The sequence below is a fragment of the Lucilia cuprina genome, chromosome 3 (genome assembly GCF_022045245.1).
Source record: "Lucilia cuprina isolate Lc7/37 chromosome 3, ASM2204524v1, whole genome shotgun sequence".
Taxonomy (NCBI): Eukaryota; Metazoa; Arthropoda; class Insecta; order Diptera; family Calliphoridae; genus Lucilia; species Lucilia cuprina.
Window position 1 is genome coordinate 4,883,063 of NC_060951.1, and position 27,062 is coordinate 4,910,124.

General features: G+C 31.8%; 1 protein-coding gene and 1 long non-coding RNA gene across 5 annotated transcripts; both read left to right on the plus strand.

Annotated features, from left to right (window-relative positions):
* Positions 1-4,371: 4,371 nt before the first annotated feature.
* On the plus strand, positions 4,372-9,688 carry LOC124418827. Its single transcript, XR_006940245.1, has 2 exons — positions 4,372-4,547; positions 9,576-9,688. It is a non-coding gene; the product is annotated as an uncharacterized LOC124418827 (long non-coding RNA).
* A 306-nt stretch (positions 9,689-9,994) lies between these two features.
* LOC111674966 (mitogen-activated protein kinase kinase kinase) lies at positions 9,995-26,884 on the plus strand. Of its 4 annotated transcripts, XM_046946444.1 has the most exons (10): positions 9,995-10,933; positions 11,666-12,161; positions 12,226-12,388; positions 13,372-13,538; positions 13,599-13,774; positions 14,169-14,189; positions 14,581-14,896; positions 21,845-22,223; positions 24,103-24,722; positions 24,783-26,884. In XM_046946444.1, the coding sequence occupies exons 1-10, from the start codon at positions 10,238-10,240 to the stop codon at positions 25,988-25,990; spliced, it is 4,242 nt and encodes a 1,413-aa protein (XP_046802400.1). In that variant the 5' UTR covers positions 9,995-10,237; the 3' UTR covers positions 25,991-26,884. The 4 variants fall into 4 exon arrangements, with proteins under 4 accessions (XP_046802400.1, XP_046802401.1, XP_023291422.2 ...); XM_046946445.1 differs by lacking the exon at positions 14,169-14,189 and having other exon boundaries at positions 24,783-26,883; XM_023435654.2 differs by lacking the exons at positions 21,845-22,223; positions 24,103-24,722; positions 24,783-26,884 and adding an exon at positions 16,093-19,865.
* Positions 26,885-27,062: the final 178 nt, after the last annotated feature.

The following is a 27,062-nucleotide window of genomic DNA, read 5'->3' on the forward strand; positions in this document are numbered from 1 at the left end:
ATTGAATTTCTTTAAAAATTGCAAATTATAACATTTTTGTTATAATTTGCTTAAAAAATATTTTTTTGGTCGTTTTTCTTTAATTCGAAATTAAGTTCGAAAATTGGAAATTATTGAAAATTCCTTTAAAAATTTCAAATAATTACATTTTAGAATTCTAATATGCTTAAAAATTAGTTTTTTGATCGTTTTTCTCTTAAGTTCGAAAATTCGAATTTAAGTTCGAAAATTCGAAGTTGAGTTCGAAAACCGAAAATGTTCCAAAACCTTTAAAAATCCGTAAATAATTGTATTTTAAACATTTAATACTATCTAACAACCATTTTTGCTAGTTTTTTCCTAAGTTCGAAAATTCGAACTTAAGTTCGAAAATCCAAAAATAGGGAAAAATTTTTATAAATTGCAAATAATTGCAATTTAGCTTAAAAAAAGTAATTTCTAAATAAATTTTTGCTAATTTTTCTCAAGTTAATTTCAATATTTTTTTAATGTCATAACATTTATCTACTTCATTTGTGTGTATTAGTGTCAAGGCAAATTTTTTCCCCGTTTTTTATTTTTTCGTTTCATTTTCTATTTGTTGAGTTCTATAGTATTTTATTTGTTTAAGCTAATTAATGGCAACATTTCAATTTATCTCTAGGTTTTGAAAATTTCTTTGTAATTTAGGTTTTTTTTCGTTTTTCATTCATATGCAAAAAACTTTATCAAGTTTATCTTTTTAAAAGCTATTTTTGCAAAATATAAAATACACATTTGGGAGGTTTGTTAATACATATTTTGTAACATTATTTGAAAAACTGCAGAAAATATGTGAAAAAAACGCCAGTTAAACGTGATTTTCTTTTTTTTTAGATTTTATAACACCCACTCTTTAAAGCTTTAATAAGAAATTTTTCCACACAGATTTACTTTTCTTATTTTCATTTTTCTTTTTTCAACTATTAAACTTTGAAACATTTGCTTTCTTTTAAAACAATATAAACTTAATTTTTTATTAATTTTAATTTAAAAACCAAAAATTTTCCATTATATTTTTCTGTATTTTTTCTTCTTTCAAAAGTAAAAAACAATCCTTTTTATTTTATTAAACAAATTTTTTAAAAATAAGTTTTATTAAAGCGAAATTTTTCTTAACGAACACGTTTAATCCGAAAGTCTGCGCGTAACTGAAAGTTTTTAATACACAAAAGTGACAGAAATACAGATTCTTTCTAAAAAAATAAGAAAAACAGCAACAAAAAAAACACTATATAGTAGCAGCACTCATATAACAATGGATGCTCATACAGGATATATACCTACATGTGTATTCTACACAGGAAAAAACAACAACAACCCATACTAATATTAAAAACAAAAAGCATAAGAGCTTTACTTTTCTACTCTCTTGCAAAAGATGCTGTATACACTCTAAACAACAACATACAATTACCGCTATTTATCCACATTTCAAAAAATGGAGACTTAACTCTTAATTAACTTCAACTAATACTCTTACTTTCTCTTTCAACACTTCCTCCCACTCGCTCTCTCTCTCTCTCTCTGCCTATTACCCTGTGGAATCTAAATATCCTTTTAAAAAAACATATGATTCTAAAAAACACACAACAAACTTTAATTTATTTCAAAAAAGTTTAAAAAACTATTTCTATATCTCTAATCAATGTAAATTTTCTTCCTTTAATCATTAAATAATTTTTTCCTCTAACTTTAAAACCGTTATTTCTTCTTACTTTTCAAAACAAACTTTATACCTAATAGAGCAACCCTGTTGTTTATACTCTCATTATAAACAAAAAGGTGATGCCATACTAAAGAGTAAAAATTACCATATGAAAGATGAAAGAAAAATAATTGTAATTCGTAGACAGAGTTGTATTTTTTAAGGCAGTTAAGCTACAGTTAATAAAAACACATACAACAATATGGTAACGTTTATTCAGGGCCACAGAATAGAGTCCATACCAGAGAGTCCAAAAAAACTTTAAACTTAAGACAACATTATAAACTGGTCCATATTCTAGTATATTGTCCAGTCTATGGACTAGTCTGTCTATGACTGTAGTCTATAGTACAGTCTATATTCTACTCTATAGTTTAGTCTATAGTTTAGTCTATAGTCTAGTCTATAGTCTAATCTATAGTCTAGTCTATAGTCTAATCTATAGTCTAGTCTATAGACTAGTCTATAGACTAGTATATAGTCTAGTCTATAGTCTAGTCTATAGTCTAGTGTATAGTCTAGTCTATAGTCTATAGTCTAGTCTATAGTCTAGTCTATGGTCAAGTCTATAGTCTAGTCTATGGTCTAGTCTATAGTCTAGTCTATAGTCTAGTCTATAATCTATAGTCTAGTCTATAGTCTATAGTCTAGTCTATAGTCTAGTCTAGTCTCGTCTATAGTCTAGTCTATAGTCTAGTCTATATTCTAGTCTATAGTCTAGTCTATAGTCTAGTCTATAGTCTAATCTATAGTCTAGTCTATAGTCTAGTCTATAGTATAGTCTATAGTCTAGTCTATATTCTAGTCTATATTCTAGTCTATATTCTAGTCTATATTCTAGTCTATATTCTATAGTCTATTCTATCGTCTAGTCTATAATCTAGTCTGTAGTCTAGTCTATAGTCTAGTCTATAGTCTAGTCAATAGTCTAGTCTATAGTCTAGTCAATAGTCTAGTCTATAGTCTAGTCTATAGTCTAGTGAATAGTCTAGTCTATAATCTAAACTATAGTCTAGTCTATAGTCTAGTCTATAGTCTAGTCTATAGTCTAGTCTATAGTCTAGTCTATAGTCTAGTCTATAGTCTAGTCTATAGTCTAATCTATATTATAGTCTATAGTCTATTCTATATTCTAGTCTATAGTCTATTCTATAATCTAGTCTATAGTCTAGTCTATATTCTAGTCTATATTCTAGTCTATATTCCAGTCTATATTCTAGTCTGTATTCTAGTCTATATTCTAGTCTATAGTCTAGTCCATAGTCTACTCTATAGTATACTCTATAGTCTACTCTATAGTCTACTATATAATCTATATTCTAGTCTACAGTCTAGTCTAAAGTCTAGTCTATAGTCTAGTCTATAGTCTAGTCTATAGTCTAGTTTATAGTCTAGTCTATAGTCTAGTCTAGTCTATAGTCTAGTCTATATTCTAGTCTATATTCTAGTCTATATTCTAGTCTATATTCTAGTCTATATTCTAGTCTATATTCTAGTCTATATTCTAGTCTATATTCTAGTCTATATTCTAGTCTATATTCTAGTCTATATTCTAGTCTATATTCTAGTCTATATTCTAGTCTATATTCTATAGTCTAGTCTATAGTCTAGTCTATAGTCTAGTCTATAGTTTAGTCTATAGTCTAGTTTAGTTTAAAATCTAGTCTATAGTCTTGTGTATAGTCGAGTCTATTGTCTAGTCCATAATCAAATATAGTATATATTCTACAGTCTACAGTCCTGTTTATAGTCTAGTCTATAGTCCATAGTATTCTCTATAGTCTTGTCTACAGCCGAGTCAAATCTATATTCTATTCAATAGTATAGTCTACTCTATAGTCTAGTCTATAGACTAGTCTATATTCTACTCTATAGTATAGTCTATAGTCTACTCTATAGTCTAGTCTATAGTCCAGTCTATAGTCTAGTCTATTGTCTAGTCTAGTTTATAGTTTAGTCTATAGTATATATATAGTATAGTCTATAATTTAGTCTTTAGTCTAGTCTATAATCTAGTTTACAGTTTAGGCTATAGCCTATTTTTTATATATAATCTAGTCTTTGTATTTATATTTTTTAATTTATATATTTACTTATTTTAATCACCCTGTGTTGTTGTAACCCTGTATCTCGTTCAAATACAACTCTGTATGATGGTATAAAAAATGTTTAAAAGAGAGCATAGAAAAAGAGAGAAAACGGAAAAATTGGAAAACGGCACGAAAGACCAACGCCGTTGCTTCAAAAGCCGAATAAGACTAGCCGCCGAAGAAATTTTAAAAATCATTATTACCGAAAATTTGTCTAAAGTTTGATCTCTAGTGTAGTCAATTGTATATTCCTATAGTCTGGTTGCTATCAAGTTTTTTAGTTTTTTATGTAAAATGATGAAAAATTTTAAAAACACAACTAAATACTTAGCTTATTTAGAGGCAATTTTAAGCCAACGCCGCAATGTTTTATGTCAGCCGCCGCCGTCGTAAGTGTGTGTCGGCGCTGGTCTCTGAACGGCTCATGAGAGAATTAATGAAGAAAAAAAATAGTACGACACACACCAATAGAAAGAAAAAAATCGCAAATGATTAAAATTTGCATTAAAAACTCGATAAATACGATAAAAATATTAACTTAAATTATAAAATAAATAACAACGAAATAGAAAAATTAAAACTAAACAAAAAATCTAAAGAAAACGACTGAAAAATAAACGAAATTAAGCAAATGAAAAAAAGAAAAATAAGTTACTGAACAAAAAAAATTAATGAAAAAAGAAACGAGAAGAAGAAGCAAGCAAGAAGATATTTTTTTTGGATTAAAACAAGTAATAAGACCAATAGCATAATTTTTTTAACTAGTTTCTTTTAAGAGGCATTTCAAAGATAGTTTTTTTTTCTTTTTTGTGGTAATTTTTCAGATACACGAGTGTAAATATTTTTATAAAAAAAAAGAGTTTCAAGTGAGAGTGAGTGTGTGTCTTTGGTGTTAAGTGGAATAAAATGGAAAAAATCCAACTAAAAAATGTTAAAAAATTTTTAAAAGAAGAAAAATAAATGCAGCTGCAAAAAATTGTGGAGAATAAATAAATGAAATTATTGAAATAACGAAAGAAAAGTTTTAAAAAAATTTGTGTTTTTCCAAGATTTAAAAATTTTTTTTGTTAATATTTTAAAGAAAAAGAAAATAATTCATTACTTTTTTTTTGATACATTTAAAATTGGGTTTTTTTGCAAGGATTATTGTGAAATATCAATAAATGTAGGCGTGTCATTCAAAGTAAAACTTTGAATAAAAATTTGTCTTCTGGCAAGTTTTTGTAACAACAAAATGCAAGTATTTTTGTTAAATTTTATAAAAAAATAAGTTTTTTCTTCAATTTTACCCAAAAACCATAAAGATTTAATGTTTTTTTTTTGCTGAAAGAAAAAAACTACCCCACCCGCTGCTGCCTTTAATGCTGCTTCTTTTTTTGCTTAACAAAACATATGAGAAATTTTAAAACAAGAAAAAACAACAACAACCAAAAAAAAACTCATTTCATTTCGTCTATAACCAGGCATGGAAAATTTAGTACTTTAGTACTTTTTGACAACGAATAACACTTACAGTGTTTAAAGTCACACCATTCTTGTAAATTTTTGTTAATAGATCCAAATAGTGTTATTAGAGTCGTGTGTAGTCTAATCTACGATTTAGTGTATAGTTTAATCTAATCTATAGTCTATAGAATAAAGTGTTGCACTACAGTATAGTATTTAGTCTAGTTCAAAGTTGTGTATACAGTATAGTTTCTTTTCCTAGTCGATACCAAGTCTGAAGAATCTAAACTCTAATATAGGCTATAGTCTATATTCCTCTATATTTTCTAATCTATAGTCTAGTATATCGTCTAGTCTGTGGTCTAGTCTATGGTCTAGTCTTTATTTTAGTCTATAGTCTAGTCTATGGTCTAGTCTATAGTCTAGTCTATGGTCTAGTCTTTATTTTAGTCTACAGTCTAGTCTATGGTTGAATCTAGTTTAGTCTAAAGTCTAGTCTTAAGTCTAGTCTATAGTCTAATCTAAAGTCTAGTCTATAGTCATTCTAGACAATAGCCCAGTCCTTAGTCTTGTCTACAGTCTACTCTGTAGTATAGTCTATAGCCTAGTTTATAGTCTAGTCTATGGTTTAATATAGTTTAGTCTATAGTTTAATATAGTATAGTCTAGTCTATAATCTAATCTATAATCTAGTCTATAATCTAATCTATAATCTAGTCTATAATCTAGTCTATAATCTAGTCTATAGTCTAGTCTATAATCTAGTCTATAGTCTAGTCTATAGTCTAGTCTATAGTCTAGTCTATAGTCTAGTCTATAGTCTAGTCTATAGTCTAGTCTATAGTCTAGTCTATAGTCTAGTCTATAGTCTAGTCTATAGTCTAGTCTATAGTCTAGTCTATAGTCTAGTCTATAGTCTAGTCTATAGTCTAGTCTATAGTCTAGTCTATAGTCCAGTCTATAGTCTAGTCTATAGTCTAGTCTATAGACTAGTCTATAGTCTAGTCTGTAGTCTAGTCTGTAGTCTAGTCTATAGCCTAATCTATAGTCTAGCCCGTAGTGTAGTCTATTTTATAATCTATAGTCTAGTCTGCAATCTAGTCTATAGTCTAGTCTACAGTCTAGTCTATAGTCTAGTCTATAGTCTAGTCTATAGTCTATTCTATAGTCTAGTCTATAGTCTAGTCTATAGTCTAGTCTATAGTCTAGTCTATAGTCTAGTCTATAGTCTAGTCTATAGTCTAGTCTATAGTCTAGTCTATAATCTAGTCTATAGTCTAGTCTATAGTCTAGTCTATAGTCTAGTCTATAGTCTAGTCTATAGTCTAGTCTATTGTATAGTCTATAGTCTAGTCTGAAGTCTAGTCTGTAGTCTAGTCATAGTTTATTCGACAGTCTAGTATATAGTCTAGTCTTTAGTTTGTAATTTATTTCTAAATATAAATTTTCCAACCCTGATCTACTACATGAAGTTCAACATACAACCAATAAAAACAACAATAACAACAAGAAAAACACACACAAAAACACTCCAAAATAAAAACCTCATTCAATATCGTCAATCTTGTTTTGTTATTATTCTTCGTTATTTTTTCGAAATATTTTTCTCTATTTTATATACAAATACATTTTGTTGTTGTTATTGTTCTTCTTTTTTTTCGTTCTTGTTTGTACCATCCTCCTTCAGCCAGCCAGCTAGTCAGCCAGCCATCCATCCATTCATCCATCCGATCAGCAGCACACATTACATTTGTTTTTATTACAAAACGAGTATAAAATAAGTGCTGCTTCGTGCCTGTCGTCTGTTTATTTTATTTTGTTTTTGTTTTTGTTTTTATTATTGTTGCTTTTGTGTTGTTGTTATTGTGTATGCATTTCTTTTATGCTTATGGGGAGAGAAGAGTAGTAGTGTTTATGTTTTTACTGCAATTTATTTGATTACTTTTGTTATTGTTGTTTTGTGTTGGGGTTTTTTTCTATACTTTTAATAATTGTTTTTGTTTAATTGTGTTTTTTTTTTCTCTATCTAGTGTTACAATAACAATTTATATTTATGTAGAAAAAAAATATACTCATTGTTTATTTGCTCTCACTCAATTTCTTTCCATAATATTCTGATTAGGTTGTTGGCAGGCGTGCACAAGTGCAGGCATTCAAAATTTGATTTTGTTAGAACTTTTTAGAAAAAAGAGAAAGAAACAAAACTATAACATAGACTATATTCTAGTATATAGTTAATTTTCTAGTTACTAGTCTAGTCTCTACTATAGCTATAGTCTAGTCTCTAGCCAAGGTATTTCACTATTCTCTGCATACAAATCAATTTGCCGCCTCTCTCTAAACCCCAGTATTAATAGATAAATTTTCCATTATTCATTTTCTTTAAACTAATTTATTTTTCTTTAACGATTTTTTAAACCCTTTTCTATAAAAACAACAAATTGCAACTCGCCATAAATAATCTTTCTTTCTATAGATAACACCAATTTGTATAAGATAATAAATACTATATATACTTCCCCTCTAATCTACCACCTTCCTCACCATCACTCTCATCATTTCTTCTAATGTTAGCCGCCTTCTTGTCGTAACAAATGTGTTTGCATTTTAAGCAGCATAATTTGTTTTGTAATATCTTTTTCATTAAATCCTTAAATCGTCACGTACTTATTGTCATATTACCTGACATTTATTGTTATTACAGAAAATGTATGAAAAAGAAGGAAAAAACACCAACAACAAAGAAGAGAAGTGCAAAAAAAAATTATATTAAAAAGAAAACTATGTACTTGACATGAAATGAGAAAGAACGAGTTCTTGGTCTTTACTAAAGACTAGATGAGGTTATAGACTAAACTATGGATTAGACAATAGACTAGTCATGTCTAGATTATGGACTATACTATAGACTTGACTATAGAATAGATTAATAGCTAACGTGTAGACTATACTCTTTTCTAAACTATTGCCTAGACTATAGACAAGACTAGACTATAGAATAGACTATTGACTAGACTATAAACTAGACTAGACTATAAACTATAGACCAGAATATAGACTAGAATATAGACTATAGACTAGACTATAGACTAGACTATAGACTAGACTATAGACTAGACTATAGACTAGACTATAGACTAGACTATAGACTAGACTATAGACTAGACTATAGACTAGACTATAGACTAGACTATAGACTAGACAATAGACTAAACTAAATACTAAACTATAGACCAGACTATAAACTAGACTATAAACTAGACTATAAACTAGACTATAGACTAGACTATAGACCAGACTATAGAGTAGACTATTGACTAGACCATAGACTAGACTATACAGTAGACTAAAGACTAGATTATAGAATAGACTATAGACTAGAATATAGACTAAACTATAGCCTATACTATGAACTAAACTATAAACTAGTCTTTAGACAAGGCTATAGACTGGACTATAGACTAGACTATAGACTAGACTATAAACTAGACTATTGACAAGACTATAGACTAAGCTATAGACTAAGCTATTGACTAGACTAGACCGTAGACTAGTTTAAACTACAGTCCAGACTATAGACTAGACTATAGGCTAGACTATAGACTAGACTATAGACTGCAATAGACTACGGACCATAAGACAAGGCCATAGACTAGACTTTAAACCAGACTATAAACTGACAGACTAGACTATAGACTACAGACTAGGCTATAGACTAGACTATATACAAGACATTAGATTATAGACTAGACTATAGAGTAGACTTTAGACTAGACTATAGGCCAGACTTTAGACTAGACTATAGACTAGAATATAGACTAGTATATAACCTAGACTATAAACTTGACTATAGACTAGACTATACAGACTAGACTATAGACTAGACTATAGACTAGACTATAGACTAGGCTATAGACTAGTCTATATACTAGACTATAGACTAGACTATAGACTAGGCTATAGACAAGACTATAGACTAGACTATAGACTAGACTATAGACTAGACTATAGACTAGTCTATATACTAGACAATAGACTAGACTACAGACTAGAATATAGACTAGACTATAGACTAGACTTTAAACTAAACTTTAAACTAGACTATAGACGAGACTATAGACTAGGACTAGACATTAGGCTAGACTATAGACCATACAATATGCTTGAGAATAGACTAGACAATATACTGTTTTCGGTTATTTCTTTTTTTTTTTTGTAATTGTGCCTCTTGAAATAATACTTTTAAATCTATGCAGCTGTTATACAGTTAGTAGTTGATTTTTGATATAATTTTTCTCCTTCTTCTTATGTAGTCTACTACCAGCAGCAGAACATTAGAACGATACATCACAAGAACAGTAACAACAACAATTAAGAAAAAACAATTTATAGCTAAGAGTGCAAAAAAATAAGAAAAAATCTAAAAGAAATATACAAATTATAATAATTTATAAAATACGCATGGCTTATAAAAGTGTCAACAACATTGAAAAGCAACAACAGCAAGAACAACAAATTAACGAACAGCAGCAGCAACAAAAACACGAACGATTTATAATAAAACAACAACAGTGGCAGCAGCAGCTCTTCAACAATAATAATAACAACTACTACAATAACAACAAAAGCTATTATAATCAAGTGTTAAAATAACATAATTGAGAGAGAGAGAATAGTAAGAAGAACAAAAACAAACTAACAACTCTGCTAGAAACTAGCTAAAACAATAACAACAACAAGGAAAGCTTGTTAAAAAAAAAAAATATATTCTTTTTTCTATTTATTGGCCAAAAAGCAATAGAAATACCAAAAATAAAGAAGTGAAATATATAACAAAATAAATTAAACAAAAAAATTCCATACTCTAAGGGAAGGACAGACAAAACGTTAAACAAATAACCAAACGTTTTAACACTGAGCAGTAGTTGTTGTTTTCAAGCTCTTTATTTGATTTTTTCAATATTGACAACATTTAATGCCTGCTCGTCATTATAACGTCACACAAATGATCGCAATTAGCGAAGAACAACAAACAGACAATAATGCTACCACCACCAACAACAACAGCACCATCACTACTACCAGTCAGCAAACTACTATAGCAGCAGCAAACGTCGCCTACACACTCAACAACAGCAGCAGCAGCAGTAGCAACACCACCTCAACATCAAATCTAAATGGTCATAATAAATTTAATTCCAATATTGCCGCCAACAATACGAAATTGAAACCCTACAATGGTTATAAACACACCTCACAAAATATCCTTAATACCAACACTAATAACACACTAACATCCTCCAGCCATCACACAACTACAGGCAATAATGTCAGCTGTATATCGAATGATTACAAGAAACCATTAAATGGTAATACAAACGGTATAATGGCAGCAAATAATAGTAGTAGTATCACCAATACCAGTACTAATAATACAAAATTGGTTATGGCTTCCTCGACAGCACAAACGTCCAGTGATTCACATCACTCACAATCTCAACACAGTGATAGTATACCTCCGGGAGGTAGTCTATGGACAGCTTTATATGATTATGAAGCTCAAGGAGAGGATGAGTTAACTTTGCAAAGGGGTCAAGTGGTGTTGGTTTTATCAATGGATCCTAATGTTTCGGGAGATGAGGGTTGGTGGATTGGTAAAATTGGAGATAAGGTAAGAGATCTATAGTGAAGAATTGGACTAGAACTGAACAAAACGAGTACTGAACTAGAACTGAACTGAACTAGAATTGTACTAGAACTGAACTAGAACTGATCTAGAACTGAACTAAAACTGAACTAGAACTGTACTAGAACTGAACTAAAACTGAACTAGGACTGAACTAGAACTGAACTAGAACTGAACTAGAACTGAACTAGAACTGAACTAGAACTGAACTAGAACTGAACTAGAACTGAACTAGAACTGAACTAGAACTGAACTGGAACTGAACTAGAACTGAACTGGAACTGAACTAGAACTGAACTAGAAATGAACTAGAACTGAACTAGAACTGAACTAGAACTGAACTAGAACTGAACTACAACTGAACTAGAACTGAACTAGAACTGAACTAGAGCTGAACTAGAACTGAACTAGAACTGAACTAGAACTGAACTAGAACTGAACTAGAACTGAACTAGAACTGAACTAGAACTGAACTAGAACTGAACTAAAACTGAACTAGAACTGAACTAGAACTGAACTAGAACTGAACTAGAACTGAATTAGAACTGAACTAGAACTGAACTAGAACTGAACTAGAACAGAACTAGAACTGAACTACAACTGAACTAGAACTGAACTAAGAAATGAACTCGAATTAAAATCTTAATTAGGTATAGACCTAATTTTACTCCTAGATTAACCCATTCCATTATCGTTTCTCATTTCCCCTTTTAACAGTGCGGCATCTTTCCCAGTAATTTCGTCACTAATCAAGATCCCATGATGATAAATGTGCCTTCAGCGATTGGTGATATACAACCGCATGAAATCGAATACGAAGAACTCGATATACGAGAAGTGATCGGCGTGGGAGGTTTCTGTAAAGTTCATCGTGGTTTCTACCGCAAAGAAGAGGTTGCCATTAAGGCAGCCCGACAAACAGCCGATGAAGATATGGATACTATGCGTGATAGTGTTTTGCAAGAGGCAAAACTCTTCTGGGCACTCAAACATGAAAACATAGTTTCGCTGAGGGGTGTTTGTCTCAAACCTCCCAAATTGTGTTTAGTTATGGAATTTGCCAGAGGTGGTAGTCTGAATCGTATATTGGCTGGTAGAAAAATACCACCAGATGTTCTAGTTAATTGGGCCATACAAATAGCAAAAGGAATGAATTATTTGCACAATGAAGCACCGATATCGGTGATACACAGGGATTTGAAAAGTTCTAATGGTGGGTAAATGAAGTGGGAAAATTTTGAAAACTTGATGGTGATGTTTTTGCTTTTTCTTTTCAGTTCTAATATTTGAAGCTATCGAGGGCGATAATTTGCATAAGAAAACCTTAAAAATCACAGACTTTGGTTTAGCACGTGAGCTATATAATACCACTAGGATGTCAGCTGCTGGTACTTATGCCTGGATGCCGCCCGAAGTTATAAGTCGTGGTACCTACTCCAAGTAAGTGGGCAGATCGTGAACTATTTCTGAACTAAGGACAAACTAAAACAGAACTAGAACTGAACTAAAACTGAACTAGAACTAGAATTAAACGGAACTAGATGAGATGAACTAGAATTGAATTAGGACTGAACTAGAACTGAACTAGAACTGAACTAGAACTGAACTAGAACTGAACTAGAACTGAACTAGAACTGAACTAGAACTGAACTAGAACTGAACTAGAACTGAACTAGAACTGAACTAGAACTGAACTAGAACTGAACTAGAACTGAACTAGAACTGAGCTAGAACTGAGCTAGAACTGAACTAGAACTGAACTAGAACTGAACTAGAACTGAACTAGAACTGAACTAGAACTAGAACTAGATCTGAACTAGAATTGAACTAGAACTAGATCTGAACTAGAATTGAACTAGAACTGAACTAAACTAGAACTGAACTAGAACTTAACTAGAACTGAACTAAACTAGAACTGAACTAGAATTGAACTAGAACTGAACTAAAACTGAACTAGAACTAAACTAGAACTGAACTAGAACTGAACTAGAACTGAACTAGAACTGAACTAGAACTGAACTAGAACTGAACTAGAACTGAACTAGAACTGAACTAGAACTGAACTAGAACTGAACTAGAACTGAACTAGAACTGAACTAGAACTGAACTAAAACTGAACTAAAACTGAACTAGAACTGAACTAGAACTGAACTAGAACTGAACTAGAACTGAACTAGAACTGAACCAGAACTGAACTAGAACTGAACTAGAACTGAACTAGAACTGACCTAGAACTGAACTAGAACTGAACTAGAACTGAACTAGAACTGAACAGGAACTGAACTAGAACTGAACTAAAACTGAAATAGAACTGGACTTGAACTGAACTAGAAGTATACTAGAACTGGATTTAAACTGAACTAGAACTAGATCTAAACCAAAACTGAACTAGAAATTAATTAAAACTGCTTTTCTTTTTCCAGATCCTCTGATGTTTGGAGTTATGGTGTCTTATTATGGGAACTAATAACGGGTGAAACACCCTATAAAGGTTTCGATTCATTATCGGTGGCCTATGGTGTAGCCGTAAATACCCTAACATTGCCAATACCAAAAACATGTCCAGAAGCCTGGGGAAAACTCATGAAAAGTAAGTTACACTTACCTTTGATTAACATTTAAATAATGGATTATATTTTCTCCTCTCCAGGTTGTTGGGCGAGTGACCCTCATAATCGTCCTGGTTTCAAAGATATACTAAGTAATCTAGAGGACATAGCACGTTCCGGTTTTACTTCCACACCTCAGGAATCATTTCACACTATGCAGGATGGCTGGAAGAAAGAAATTGCAGAAGTTTTACATGAATTGCGCTTAAAAGAAAAGGTTAGTATGGTGAATATAAATTATTTAAATTTATTTAGTTTTTTTTGGCGTGTTTTATTGTCTTCTTAAAAATATGTTACATATATGTATATCATTAAGAAAGTATATGGAGAAAGTAATTTAGTTTATAGTAGTTTAAAGTTTTTAACTCATTTTTTTAATAATTATTATAATTGTTAACACATAACAACTCTGGTCATCTATAATTTAACCTTTCTTTTGCTCCTTTTTCCCTTCTATTCCATATTCTTGTATTTTCGTTTTGTTTTTGTTTCTTTTTGGTAATAATGTGATTTATTTTATTTGATTTCATGGAATATTATTACAAAATTTTGTAAATACTTGAAAAACATAAATCGTTTTAAAAAAAATCAATCAATCCCCTCCCTAACAGCGCTTTCAAACTATTGAAGAGGTAAGAGTCTAATGTCCCCCTTAAATAGTTTAAAAAATTTCATTTTTTTTTTCTTAAACATTAGTTTTGTAAATTTTCTTTAAAATAATCATAAGTTTATATATTTCGTTAGTAAAACTTTTTCTTAAAATAGAGAAAAATACTGAGTAGATTTTCTTAAAAACTATTTTGTTTTAATTTCTTTTAATTTCTCCTCAATATCGTTCTCGCCAATTTTGACATTTACTCCTTTAAACTTTAAAAATACAACTCTGCTTTTAGTTTAAGCTTCCTTAATTAATAGTTTTAACTCTTTAGTTCTTTAACTAATTAATTACCATCACAAAAGATTTATAAATATTTCCCGCCCTTTTTCTTCCCGTTTTTGTTTTTCTCTCTCTCTCTTTTACAGGAACTGCGCAATAAAGAGGAACAACTACGTCTTATACAAATGCAACAGCATGAACAGGCAAATAATTTGAAAATATTTGAACAACAATTACGTGCCCGTGAGCTGGAATTAATGGGCCGTGAATTGATTATAGCTCAAACGATACCGAAACCAAATAAACGACGTAATAAATTTAAATTTAAACCTAAAAAGGATCCAGTACAAATCTCTTTACCAACGGAATTTCGCCATACGATAACAACAATAAGAGATCAAAATTGTGTGGTGCCAACACCGCCGGGTTCACCGGCTATATCGGGTCTAAGGATAGTGGCACGTAAGTTGAATTGTTATAATTTTAAAAGAACAGTTTTAAAGGTTTCCCTGTCAATTAGATAGAGGGAGCGAGAGAGATAACTTTAGGGAATATTAGACTATAGGCAGAGCTCTTTTAAGGATCATAAGTCCAGACTGTAGCTCTTACTGTTGAGCTGAAGAAGAAAAGAAAGAGAACTTTTTAAAATAGTAAAACAAAATTCAATTAGAAATCTTCTTGATGGTCAACTCTAGTCTAGTCTGGTCTATAGTCGAGTATATATATAATCGAATCCATAGTTTAGTCAATACACTTTAGTCTAGTCGATAGTCCACGGTCTAGTCTAGTTTATGGTCTATTTTACAACCTAATCTACTCTCTAGTCTAAAGTCTAGTATATAATATAGTCTACAGTTTAGTCTATAGTCACTCTAGTTTATGTAAAGGGGTCTAGTACAGTCGATGGTCGAATATAGTCTATAGTGGAGAATATAATCAAGACTATAGTTTAGTCTATATACTGGTCTTTAGTCTAGTCGATGGTCCACTAGTTAGTCCAGTTTAAGGTCTGGTTTATAGTCTAGTTTATATACTAGTCTTTAGTCTTGTCGATGATTCACTGTGTTGTCTATATTTGAGTATCGGTTATTGTTTGGTCCACTATTTAGTCTATAGTACAGTTTATGGTCTAGTCTGCAGTCTAGTTCATAGTCTAGATCTATGGTCTACAATTTGTTTTATATTCTGCCTAACAGTTGGCTCTCTAAGTTGTTCTATAAATTGATCTAAATTCTGATCTTTTATCTGTTCTTAGATCTAATCTTCTTCTTTATAGTTTAGTATGTAGTTTATAATCTGGACAACAGTTTTGTTTGTAGTGTGGTATGTAATCCCGTTTTAAGTCTTCAATCCATAGCCTGATCCTTAGTTTGTATTATAGTTGTATCTCTGCTATGTAGTTAATACTGTAAATTCTGATCTATTATCTGAATTAGTTCCTTTTTTTAATTTTTAAAGAGTATACTTTTGCTCGAATATTTTTAGTATTTTTAAGTTAATATATTATTTTATTTAATTTTATTTTAATTATTTTAAATATTGTTTTAATTTTTCTTTCATTTTAATTTTTTTTATTATTTTTTTCTTTTTATTTCTCTCTACCCTGTTTTATGTTTTATTTTTAAAAAAAATAAATATATCGCTTGCTGTACATATAGTGGGTCCCGATGGTTTTAAAGGTAAAACCTGGGGTCCCTCCACGGTACACCAACGAGAACGTTGTCATCTACAAACTGCCATCCATTCGACTGAATGGCATGCTGCAAATGTTAATAGTAACTCTTCGTTTAGTAAGAGTGCTCCCAATCTCGATAAGAAAGCCGCCGCCATACGACAACAGCAACAGCATAATACTAGTAATACTACACCCTCATCACCGAATAACGGCTATAATCCTCATAATAATGCACATTCTATGCAACAGCTTAGTACAACTACAACACAAGGTATCATTCAAACTGTAGGCACAACTTTAGGTTCTGTCTCAACGTTATCTTTAACATCACCAGGTACAACATGTAGTAGTAGTACAGCATCTATGGCCATGGTTCATCCAGCTTTTGTTACATTAATACAAAATAATAATCAGGGCAATAATCTAATGCATTCTAATCATAATACAACTACTACTACTACTACTTCTCTCACTACCAGTAATCCTTCATCATTAGCTTTTCATCACAGTAATAATTTTCTTAATAATAATAATAACAACAACAATAATAATATAAATAATTTTGCTATTAATTTGGGTAGTTCTACCACTTTAATGTCTCCCATTACTAGTTATAACAACAAAGCTAATGATTTACGTTTAAGTAGTAAGAAAATTAAAAAGAAACATCTGATTACGAAATCCCATGATGGTGGTCTCGATAGTTTGTTGAGTAAAAAACCTATTAAACCATTACCTTTTGAATGTCCTTTAAATACAGATGATTACGATAGGGATACTGTAACGCCTACAGTGGTGGGTTGTTTCCCCTTTAAACGTAGCAACTTGCAGGCGGATAAAAGTCCTGTAAATGATTTAAAATTATCGAATAGTTTGGGTAATAGTCCAGCTATAGGTAGAAAAAAATTCTCTTTAGATAGTCGTCTTTCGCCTTTGGCCCGTCGACAACAATTGTCGTATATATCACCAGATATTTCACCTTTAGTAGGAGAGAATCCTATATTGACCACCTGCTCTCAGCAGGGTTCTTTAATGTTAAGCGATAGTAATCCTGATAATCCTACCTATGATCGGGTGTTTTATACGGCTTTGCAAAAGTCTTTAGATGAAATATTTTCCACATCTTGCATGAATACCACTCAAGGGAATCAGCCTATGGAGGATTTAACTAACAATTGGCATGATGCAGAACCCTTAAGCTCTAAGTCCAGTGTCAATTTAACCATGTATAACTCTACTTCTCAGCTTACTGAGGATTTGCAAGAATCAGAGGATCCAGAATCTCCCTATTATAGATTTCAACGTAATGGTTCGGGTTCTCAGTTTCCTCGACACTGTTTCTTTCGCAAACCTTCTAATGCCTATGAAAAATCCCAACTAAAGCAAAATTATCAAACAGCACACGATAATAATTCTTCTTTTAGATCTTGTCATTCGCAAGAAGAACCATTTAATTCTTTAACTTCCATCAATAACTCGTCTCAGGATAATTCTTTAAATTCCCAGCAAACATCACGTAAATCTTCGATGGTCACATTTCACTTAAACACTAGTTCCAATAGTTCGCAACACAACTCCTCCAACTTAAATTCTTTTGAAGATTGTCAAACAGAACCCAATACTTCGATACAAAATCATTCATTTTCATTTGCCACCTACTATTCGGATTCGGATAATTCGCATCATCTAAAAGAGGTACCGCTCTTTATGACGGAAAACTCTATAATGGCTCAAAGAAAACTACAGGATGTTCAACCCGATCCAGAGGTTATACAAATGAAAGAAGAACTTTTACGGCAACAATTACGACTGGAAAAGCAGCTTCAGTTACAACAGCAACATTCTACTTCCAACGCCAGCAAATCCAAAGATAAAACAAAGAAATCTAAAGCCTCTAAGACAAATGCTTTGGATTCTGAGTCTCATAGTCATTCCTCAAATTCGGCGAAATTTAAAACGCTTATGAGTTTCTTTAGTCTCAGCACTTTAACGCGTTCTAAGAAAAAATGTCAAAAATCTAAAAGTTCTTATAAACTATTTCAGAATACTTTGGAAGGGACTAGGGATTCAATAAGAATTTCACCGCAGCGCACCAAGTCCTGTGATCAGTTGGAAATGGTGTAAAAGCTTTTACAAAAGAGTTTTTTTTGTTTTTTCTTCAAAAGCTTTTGACTGTCCTTTTTAAATGTAAGAGGTGAACATGAAAGCTTTTTCTTTAAAAGCTTTTAATGTAAAACTTTTATCTTTAATCCATTGTAATTGATGGCACAAAAAAGCTTACACAAAAGAAAGCTTTTTATTTCTAAAATGTCTCTCCTTTTTAAAAGCAATATCCTGTGCTGGGTTCCATAGAAAATGCCAAGAGAGCTTACAAAAGCTTCCTACTCTTTATTTTTGTGTCATAAACTTTAAAAGTTTCATTATCACTTCTCCACCAAATCCTTTAAACCCTAGGAAATGCTGTATACTTTACAAAAATGAAAGCTTTTATAAAATAAAGCTCTCTTTATGACAAACCTTAATAAAAAGCTATTAATATCCTTTTTTATATGTAAATCACTAGGTAATGGTTTAGTTTTTTTAATTTATTTCTTTAAAATTTAAGGTTTTTTTAAACAACAACAAACTTTTTTGTACCTAAGAAATTCAAGTGTAGTAGTTAGTGTTTACTTTTAGAAGAAAAAGAAAGTAAAAGCTTGAAAGCTTTTTTTCTTTTTTTTTAAACAATTTAGCCGTTATTTTAAAATGTTAAGACTTTTTTTAATATATATAAAGTGCCTTAAACAAATCCTTGAAAAACTAATTATTATTGCATTTAGTTTAAGTTTTATTTTTTTCTAGCAACAATTTATTTAACAAAAACAACAAAATACCGAAAACAATCGATTGCATTTTTATATTTGCATTAAATTTTTTTCTACTAGTTTAAACTTAGTTTAAGTTACAAGAAAAAAAAACAAACGATTATTTTTTTTCTTTCTATTTACGATTTTGTTTAAGTTTTAGTTAAAGAAAACTTTGAAAAAGAAATGGAAGTTTAAGTGATATCGTAAACATACATCGAGGTCTAGGCTATGGAATAAAGTCTACTTCCCTAGACTTAACAAACAGACTAACATAAACCATAGAATAGACTAAACTACAGACAAGACTACACACTAGATACGATGGATTGTAGACTAAACCCTAACCTAACAAAAAGTCTAGATACACTGCAGACTCCATATTAAACTAAATTATAGTCTAGACTAAACTATAAATTAGCCTACAGAATAAGCAAGACTCTAGTATAGACCAAATACTAGAATATAGACTAGATTACAGGCCAGACTATAGACTAGACTAAAGCCTATACTATATAATGGACTATAGACTAGACTATATCATGAACTTTATGCTAGTCTATAGGATAGATTATAGACATGACTATAATAAAGACTAGCCAGAAAAGTGAACTATAGTGTATAGACTAGACCAAATTATAGAATAGACCACACTATAGACTAGACCAAACTATAGACTAGACTATAGACTGGACTATAGACTAGACTACAAACTAGTCTATTCTATAGACTAGCAACTACTATATTCTATAGACTAGCAACTAGTCTCATCTATAGACTAGCAACTAGTCTCATCTATAGACTAGCAACTAGTCTATTCTATAGACTAGGAACTAGTATCATCTATAGACTAGTAACTAGTCTATTCTATAGACTAGCATCTAGTCTATTCTATAGACTAGCATCTAGTCTATTCTATGGACTAGCAACTAGTCTATTCTATAGACTAGCAACTAGTCTATTCTATAGACTAGCAACTAGTCTATTCTATAGACTAGCAACTAGTCTATTCTATAGACTAGCAACTAGTCTATTCTATAGACTAGCAACTAGTCTATTCTATAGACTAGCAACTAGTCTATTCTATAGACTAGCAACTAGTCTATTCTATAGACTAGCAACCAGTCTATTCTATAGACTAGCAACCAGTCTATTCTATAGACTAGCAACCAGTCTATTCTATAGACTAGCAACTAGTCTATTCTATAGACTAGCAACTAGTCTAATCTATAGACTAGCAACTAGTCTATTCTATAGACTAGCAACTAGTCTAATCTATAGACTAGCAGCTAGTCTATTCTATAGACTAGGAACTAGTCTACTCTATAGACTAGCAACTAGTCTATTCTATAGACTAGGAACTAGTCTACTCTATAGACTAGCAACTAGTCTATCCTATAGACTAGCAACTAGTCTATCCTATAGACTAGCAACTAGTCTATCCTATAGACTAGCAACTAGTCTATCCTATAGACTAGCAACTAGTCTATCCTATAGACTAGCAACTAGTCTATTCTATAGACTAGCAACTAGTCTATTCTATAGACTAGCAACTAGTCTATTCTATAGACTTGCAACTAGTCTATTCTATAGACTAGCAACTAGTCTATTCTATAGACCAGCAACTAGTCTATTTTGTAGACTAGAAACTAGTCTATTCTGTAGACTAGAAACTAATCTATTCTATAGACTAGAAACTAGTGTATTCTATTGACAGGAAACTAGTCTATTCTATAAACTAGTCTATTCTATAAACTAGTCTATTCTATAGACTAGAAACTGGTCGATTATATAGACTAGCAACTAATCTATTCTATAGACTATAAACTAGTCTATTCTATAGACTAGAAACTAGTCGCTGGGAACTTTTTATTTTTAATTTATTACTTAAACTTCACATTTCTTTAACAAAGTTTTCTAAAAAATGTTTTCTGTTTAAAATTTTTTCTTATATTTTGTATTTGTTTACACATAATTATTTATTAAAATTTGTTTATTATTAATTTACTTTAACAAAACTGTATTATTTTATTTTCTAATTTATTTTATTATCTTCTTTTTTTAATTTCTTTTTCAAATATGGCAATTATGAATTTTCAAATTCAAAACTTAATTTGCAATATTTCTGTTTTTAAATCATGTATCAACATAAATATGTTTTTTTAATTTTTGTTTAAATTTTTTATTTTTTTGTTAAAGAAAAACTGTGATTATTATTAAAGTGAAAAATATAAAAATGTTTTATAATTTTTTTGTGTATTATTTAAAATCAAGATTTTTTTAATTTTGTTTGTAACGAAATTTGTTTTTTTAAAAGTCTTATAAAGTGCTGATATTTTTTTATGTTTATTTTTTGTGTTTAAAATTATTATTTTTTTTAATTAAATTAATATTATTATTATTTTTATATTATTTATATTATTTAAATTGGTAGTTTTACTACTTAGTTTTTAAAATAAAATTTAATTAATTTTTAGTTACTATTTTATTAAAAAAAAAGAATTAAGTAATATTTTTTTATAATTTTTAAAAATTTTAAATTTATAAAAAATAAAAAAAAAAAAATATTCCATATATAAACCTACAACAACAACAAAAAACAACGATTTAATTAAAATAAAAAGAAAGAAAAATTTTATAAAATTTTACACAAAAAAAATACTAAAAAAAACAACAAAAATAAAAAACTTAAAAAAATAATCAAAACACTGGTTTTATTTTTTATAACCTAAAACGAACCCCTCCCCCTTCATTCCTCCTAAAAGTAAACAAATACTTGGGTAAAGGCCAAAGAAACAACAACAATAAAAACAACAATTTAATAATAAAATTTTTAATTTTACAACATTATTTTTTCTCCCCTTAAACTGCTGCCTCCTCCTGCTCGTACAGGCTATAATACCAAAGAAGATTGGTGTTCACCTATTCACACATTACCGGGTGGCGGTCCAAATCTTCCTATAATGTCTCCAAATCCTTATTTATTAAGTCGTTTTACATCCAACATTCCCATGCCCACTTTATATGCCGGTGATGCTGTACGCAAACCTAAGCTATCAGTTATCGAGGTATTACTGTACAATATGGCAGCACTATTGGCTGGTGTAGCCGCGGGCTATGATGTACGCATGTCAAATGTTTCACCCTTTCATCCAACACTGTTGAGTGATGTACCCGCTTTGAAAGCTCCCATGGATATGGAACTACCGAAAGTGGGAGAAGATCGGAGATTTGCGGCGAATACTTATCATGGTACAGGCAATCGGAATAGGTGAGTGTGAAAGGCATAGAAACAAGAGTTTATACTAGAATGTAGAATACATCACTCCGTCCGATAGTCAGATCGAAAACCTAGAATATAGTCTAGGTTATAGTCTAGTCGATAGTCTATTCTATAGACCATCTTGTCTATAGTCTAGTCTGAAGTCTAGTCTATTTAGATTAGTCTATAGTCTAGTCTATAGTCTAGTCTATAGTCTAGTCTATAGTCTAGTCTATAGTCTAGTCTGTAGTCTAGTCTATAGTCTAGTCTATAGTTTAGTCTATAGTCTAGTCTATAGTCTAGTCTATAGTCTATTCTATAGTCTAGTCTATAGTCTATTCTATAGTCTAGTCTATAGTCTAGTCTATAGTCTAGTCTATAGTCTAGTCTATAGTCTAGTCTATAGTCTAGTCTATAGTCTAGTCTATAGTCTAGTCTATAGTCTAGTCTATAGTCTAGTCTATAGTCTAGTCTATAGTCTAGTCTATAGTCTAGTCTATAGTCTAGTCTATAGTCTAGTCTATAGTCTAGTCTATAGTCTAGTCTATAGTCTAGTCTATAGTCTAGTCTATAGTCTAGTCTATAGTCTAGTCTATAGTCTAGTCTATAGTCTAGTCTATAGTCTAGTCTATAGTCTAGTCTATAGTCTAGTCTATAGTCTAGTCTATAGTCTAGTCTATAGTCTAGTCTATAGTCTAGTCTATAGTCTAGTCTATAGTCTAGTCTATAGTCTAGTCTATAGTCTAGTCTATAGTCTAGTCTATAGTCTAGTCTATAGTTTAGTCTATAGTCTAGTCCATAGCCTAGTCTATAGTTTAGTCTATAGTCTAGTCTAGTCTATAGTCTAGTCTATAGTCTAGTCTATAGTCTAGTCTATAGTCTAGTCTATAGTCTAGTCTATAGTCTAGTCTATAGTCTAGTCTATAGTCTAGTCTATAGTCTAGTCTATAGTCTAGTCTATAGTCTAGTCTATAGTCTAGTCTATAGTCTAGTCTATAGTCTAGTCTATAGTCTAGTCTATAGTCTAGTCTATATAGTCTATCTATAGTCTAGTCTATAGTCTAGTCTATAGTCTAGTCTATAGTTTAGTCTATAGTCTAGTCTATAGTCTAGTCTATAGTCTAGTCTATAGTCTAGTCTATAGTCTAGTCTATAGTCTAGTCTATAGTCTAGTCTATAGTCTAGTCTATAGTCTAGTCTATAGTCTAGTCTATAGTCTAGTCTATAGTCTAGTCTATAGTCTAGTCTATAGTCTAGTCTATAGTCTAGTCTATAGTATAGTCTAGTCTATAGTCTAGTCTATAGTCAAGTCTATAGTCTAGTCTATAGTCTAGTCTATAGTCTAGTCTATAGTCTAGTCTATAGTCTAGTCTATAGTCTAGTCTATAGTCTAGTCTATAGTCTAGTCTATAGTCTAGTCTATAGTCTTGTCTACAGTCTAGTCTATAGTCTAGTCTATAGTCTAGTCTATAGTCTAGTCTATAGTCTAGTCTATAGTCTAGTCTATAGTCTAGTCTATAGTCTAGTCTATAGTCTAGTCTATAGTCTAGTCTATAGTCTAGTCTATAGTCTAGTCTATAGTCTAGTCTATAGTCTAGTCTATAGTCTAGTCTATAGTCTAGTCTACAGTCTAGTCTATAGTCTAGTCTATAGTCTAGTCTATAGTCTAGTCTATAGTCTAGGCTATAGTCTGGTCTATAGTCTACTCTATAGTCTTGTCTATAGTCCAATCTAAAGTACAATATAGTTTACTCAGCAGTGTGCAATATAATCCGATCTATATACTGAACTATAATCTAAGCTAAGGCCTATAATCTAATACACCTTTAGATTTCTTATCTAGTCTGTTGTTCCATTAACATTCTCCACTTCTTTTTTCACTTTCCAGAACCGCCTTAAGCTCTCTCACCTACGAACCATCTGACGCAACCGATTCGCCTAGACGTAATACTGATTCTCCGCTAGCACACACTAAACAATCGAACAAACAATCTTCACAAAATGCCACAGACAATATAACAACAGCATTTAATAAATTCCCCCAACATCATCAGCAGCAATCACATATACCGCAATATACGAAATCGGTAACCCAACCACCCACACCGCAACATTATCATCATCCTCAGCCGATGCTGCAGCAACAGATACGCAAAATGCCTTCAACTATATCGACTACAACCACCAGTGGTTTGGGATCAAATTTCACAAATAATACTTCGGGTATATTGTCTTCCTCGTTGGGTAGTCATACCCAGCCACCAACGCCTTCGCCTAGACGTAAAATCAGTACTTCATCGTTTACGGAAAATTTAGAATATTCCGAACAGGAAGATAATCTACCAATAGATAAGGCTTTTCGAGGATTTCATTTGGGCGGCCAGGTGGGTATCTGTGGTAGTGGTCAGCCACCTATGTATGCTCCTCAGGATTATTTGAGGAACGGTCCTAGTTTTTCAAATGATGGGGGTGCTTATGGAGCAGGGGCTCATAGAGCGGGTTATTTGGGTAAGTATTATAATAATAGAAATTTTCAAAAGATGTTTGAATATATTTTAAACTCTTTAGGTTCCAATTACTTTCCCTATCGGCCGGAGCATCAAATGACCTATGAAAGGGATTGTAAATCCTATCCAGACTATTCCTATGACTATAATCATCGTTTACCTAACTATTATGATTATAATTATGATCCACAACCACCTCCTCCACCAGCACCTCAGCAGCATCATGCCTCACCGCCAGTGGTGAGAACACCACCTCCACGAGTTCCACAAATGGGTGTAACAGCGGCAGGACATAGACGTACTCCCTCAACTATATCCAACAATTCCAATTATAATCAGGGCTTTAGCCTAGACTATGATGAGGCGCTCAATCAACAGTATGAATACAATAGCATGGCTTTGCCTCTTAATAGCGACTATGGAGGAGGCGGAGGAGTAGGAGGAGTTTATAGAGAAACAGGAATTCCCACAGGAGCCGTACCGCCACCCACTAAACAGGAGCTGTACAAAAGTTCACCCAAACCTGCGAATCGTTTCATGACCAATACACGCAATGAAATCTCCACGCTCAATCGCATGCGGGACTATGAAAATCTTCCATTTAATGTTAGTCCTTTGCACAAACCCTTATATCAGTATCGCAGAGGTGAAGGTACGCCTCTGCATAATACCCCGCAGCGCACAATATATACACGTTCCCGATCAACACCCATGTCACCGATAAATATGAAAACATCACCACCCTCACCGGCGCCTACGCATGCTCACAAGCCCTCTTCTATACCGCGCCTTATGCCCGAACGACCCGATAGTTTGCCTTTTGATCCGAATGCCTTGTCATTTAGTAGCGGTGTGGGTACAAAATTGCGTTCCTCTTTGAAAAAGTACATTAATTACAAAACGCCCAATGGTGCTCCTCTAAATGGTAGCGGAGCTGCTAATACAGGTTCTGCTTCGGCTATACCTTTACCCACAAATAATACAAACACTACTACGGGTACCGCCAATAGTACACCCACTAATCCCACACCACCCGATTCGTATACCAGTGATGATAGTTCGTATTTAAGTGCCAAAGAGGGTTCGATTTCTTCACACAGTCGTGTGCGCTTTAGTCCCGAGGCCTTTCTAGATGCCAATAGTCCGGGGGGACTTAATAATCCCCATAGCTCCTCTTCTACCCACAAATCTTTAGCTCTCTATAGTAGACGTTTATCAAGGCGCAATACAGCTGATATTTCGGGTTCCTCTACCTCTCCCTCATCCTAGCAGGGTTTTGCCAATTTACGGGTACAATTGGCTCGAAGTCCGGGCGCTCGTTCCAGTACCCTTTCCCTTAATACCCAACATCTAATACCAGCAGGTCTAACATCACCCTTACTACAGCATCAAACCCAACAGCAGTTACACCAACAACAGCAACAGTTGCCCTATCGTTGGTATTCGGGTGCTAGACGTTCTCGGTCGGCTCAATATGAATATCATATGTAATTATGATAATTCACATTTTGTATATAATACTAAACTAGGTATGTTATATCAAATATTTGTATTTATATCTTTAACAAATGAAAATTATATCTCACATTCACACAATAGTATTTATTTTCATTTTATTAAAATCTCTAGATTATCAGGTTTCGTAGTAAAGTTATATAAATGTATAGTTATATAAATTTGATTTGATATTAAATTTGATTTTTTTTTTAATAATTTATACAATATTCCTGGTCCTTAAAGAAAAAAAATTATATTGTGTTTTTTTGAATGATTTAAAAGACATTCCACGAAAACGAATCAAAATTAAACGCAAAGGACTGTAGTCTGATCTAAGTGACACCAAGAAAAATAGAGTAAACAGGATGATACACTAGATTAGATTCTAAACTATAAACTAGACTAAATACGGAACTGTAAAGTAGTCCGGGCAACTAGAGTAACGTCTGGACTATAATAGACTAGCCTAGAGTCTGAGCTATAGACTAGCTATTTGTCTGGAATATAGTCCATATATAAAATATAGTCCATTCCAGACCAGATTAGATTGTGAAGGGCTATAGAATACACTTAAGTCTAAAATGAACACAAGACTTTGGAATAAACAATATATTTAACTTAAATCTGATCTAAAGTCCAAACTTTAGATAAGACTAGACTACATTCTAAACTATAGACTAGACTATAGTCTGAACTATAGACTTGACTTTAGTCTGAACTATGGAGTAGACTATAGTCTAAACTATAGAGTAGACAATAGTCTGAACTATAGTCTAGACTATAATCTGAAATATAGACTATAGTCTGAACTATAGACGTGTCTTCAACATGAACTATAAACTAA

What these genes read in the sequence shown, in the direction of transcription:
- LOC111674966 (XM_046946444.1), top strand. Translation starts at nt 10,238, where the DNA reads ATGCCTGCTCGTCATTATAACGTCACACAAATGATCGCAATTAGCGAA. An exon ending in GGATTTGAAAAGTTCTAATG is followed by an intron (nt 12,162 to 12,225) that starts GTGGGTAAATGA and finishes TTTTCTTTTCAG; the next exon opens with TTCTAATATTTGAAGCTATC. An exon ending in AATTGCGCTTAAAAGAAAAG is followed by an intron (nt 13,775 to 14,168) that starts GTTAGTATGGTG and finishes CCTCCCTAACAG; the next exon opens with CGCTTTCAAACTATTGAAGA.